Source organism: Arachis ipaensis, chromosome B07, assembly GCF_000816755.2.
Source record: "Arachis ipaensis cultivar K30076 chromosome B07, Araip1.1, whole genome shotgun sequence".
NCBI lineage: Eukaryota > Viridiplantae > Streptophyta > Magnoliopsida > Fabales > Fabaceae > Arachis > Arachis ipaensis.
In genome coordinates this window covers 7,595,857-7,596,979 of record NC_029791.2, presented here as the reverse complement: position 1 = coordinate 7,596,979, position 1,123 = coordinate 7,595,857, and the positions used below count along the sequence as shown (strand labels likewise).

Sequence of the window (1,123 nt, the reverse complement as noted above, 5' to 3'; positions counted from 1 at the left end):
TAATAGAAAAATTCTTAGATGTGGCGGTTCAAAGGAGGAACACCGCCGGGCGCGGGCAGTGGTCCTCCCCATCCCCATCCCCAGCCTTCACCACCGGGTCCGGGCGGCGTTCCCCATCCCCATCCCCAGCCTCCACTCCATTTGCATCCTCCCAATCCGCCACCTTGACCTGTGCAATCACTTTCACTCTTCTCATTTAAACCATTATTAGTTCCTCCATTCATCACATCTGCATACATTATTTGAATAATTAATGAAAAATTAGATGATGTGTATTATCATCTTTCTTCTTTAAAAAAATTAGTAACGTATCAATAATAAATGTAACATTTTCTTTTATCATTTATTAAGACATGCAAATCCAAATATATATAGGTTGAAGCTTTACACACACCCAATTTAACTAATGACACACTTATTCAATTAAATTCATGCTTTTAAATGATTTATTAAGTAATGAATATGAAAATTAATGTAAATGATTATCTAATAAAATTTATATATTTAAATATTTTTTGAAATAATAATTTTAAAAATTAATTGCTTCTATTGATACAACAATATATAATTAGTTATTTGTATAAAAACTTTTTACATTAATAATACATGGAAATTAAATCCATGATTATTATTGTTCAATAATGATGAGAGATAGGATTAGGGGGAAAAGTAACACATAAACCTACCTGCTTTTGAATTAGAAGAAGATTCAAGGATGTCCCTGGCAGAGATAAGAAGAACCAGCACAAAGAGGCTTAGCACGAATAAAATATTTTTAGAAGTCATTTTTCGAGACAACACAAACTAATAACAAATGATAGATAGTGATGGACTATTTGATATGACTAGAATGCTTTATATAGAGGTTACAATATAAAGAAGGGTGGGTAAATAAATTAATAAACTACTACTGCATTTAATTTTTTGCTTACGAGTACTTTTAAATAATTATTTTATTTAGTGTCTTGTTAGGATCTCATCGCGCGGTCAACTCATTCTTGATTTTGTTTCACAATTTCTATAATAAATTGTAATATATAATTTATAAAGAGCACGCGTTTATTATTTATGATTTGAATAAAATCTCAAAATGAAAAAATATATTTAAACAAATCGTGAAAAA

At 30.0% G+C, this 1,123-nt stretch overlaps 1 protein-coding gene across 1 annotated transcript; it reads right to left on the bottom strand.

The window, feature by feature from the left end:
* Positions 7-813, bottom strand: LOC110264459 (glycine-rich protein DOT1-like). Its single transcript, XM_021106658.1, has 2 exons — positions 687-813; positions 7-229 (listed from the first exon to the last, which is right to left on the bottom strand). The coding sequence occupies exons 1-2, from the start codon at positions 784-786 to the stop codon at positions 15-17; spliced, it is 315 nt and encodes a 104-aa protein (XP_020962317.1). The 5' UTR covers positions 787-813; the 3' UTR covers positions 7-14.

Bases quoted from the DNA above. Each gene is read 5' to 3' on its own strand.
- LOC110264459 (XM_021106658.1), bottom strand. From the start codon at position 786: ATGACTTCTAAAAATATTTTATTCGTGCTAAGCCTCTTTGTGCTGGTT. The intron at 230-686 runs GTAGGTTTATGT...TAATGTATGCAG, and splicing joins TTCTTCTAATTCAAAAGCAG to ATGTGATGAATGGAGGAACT.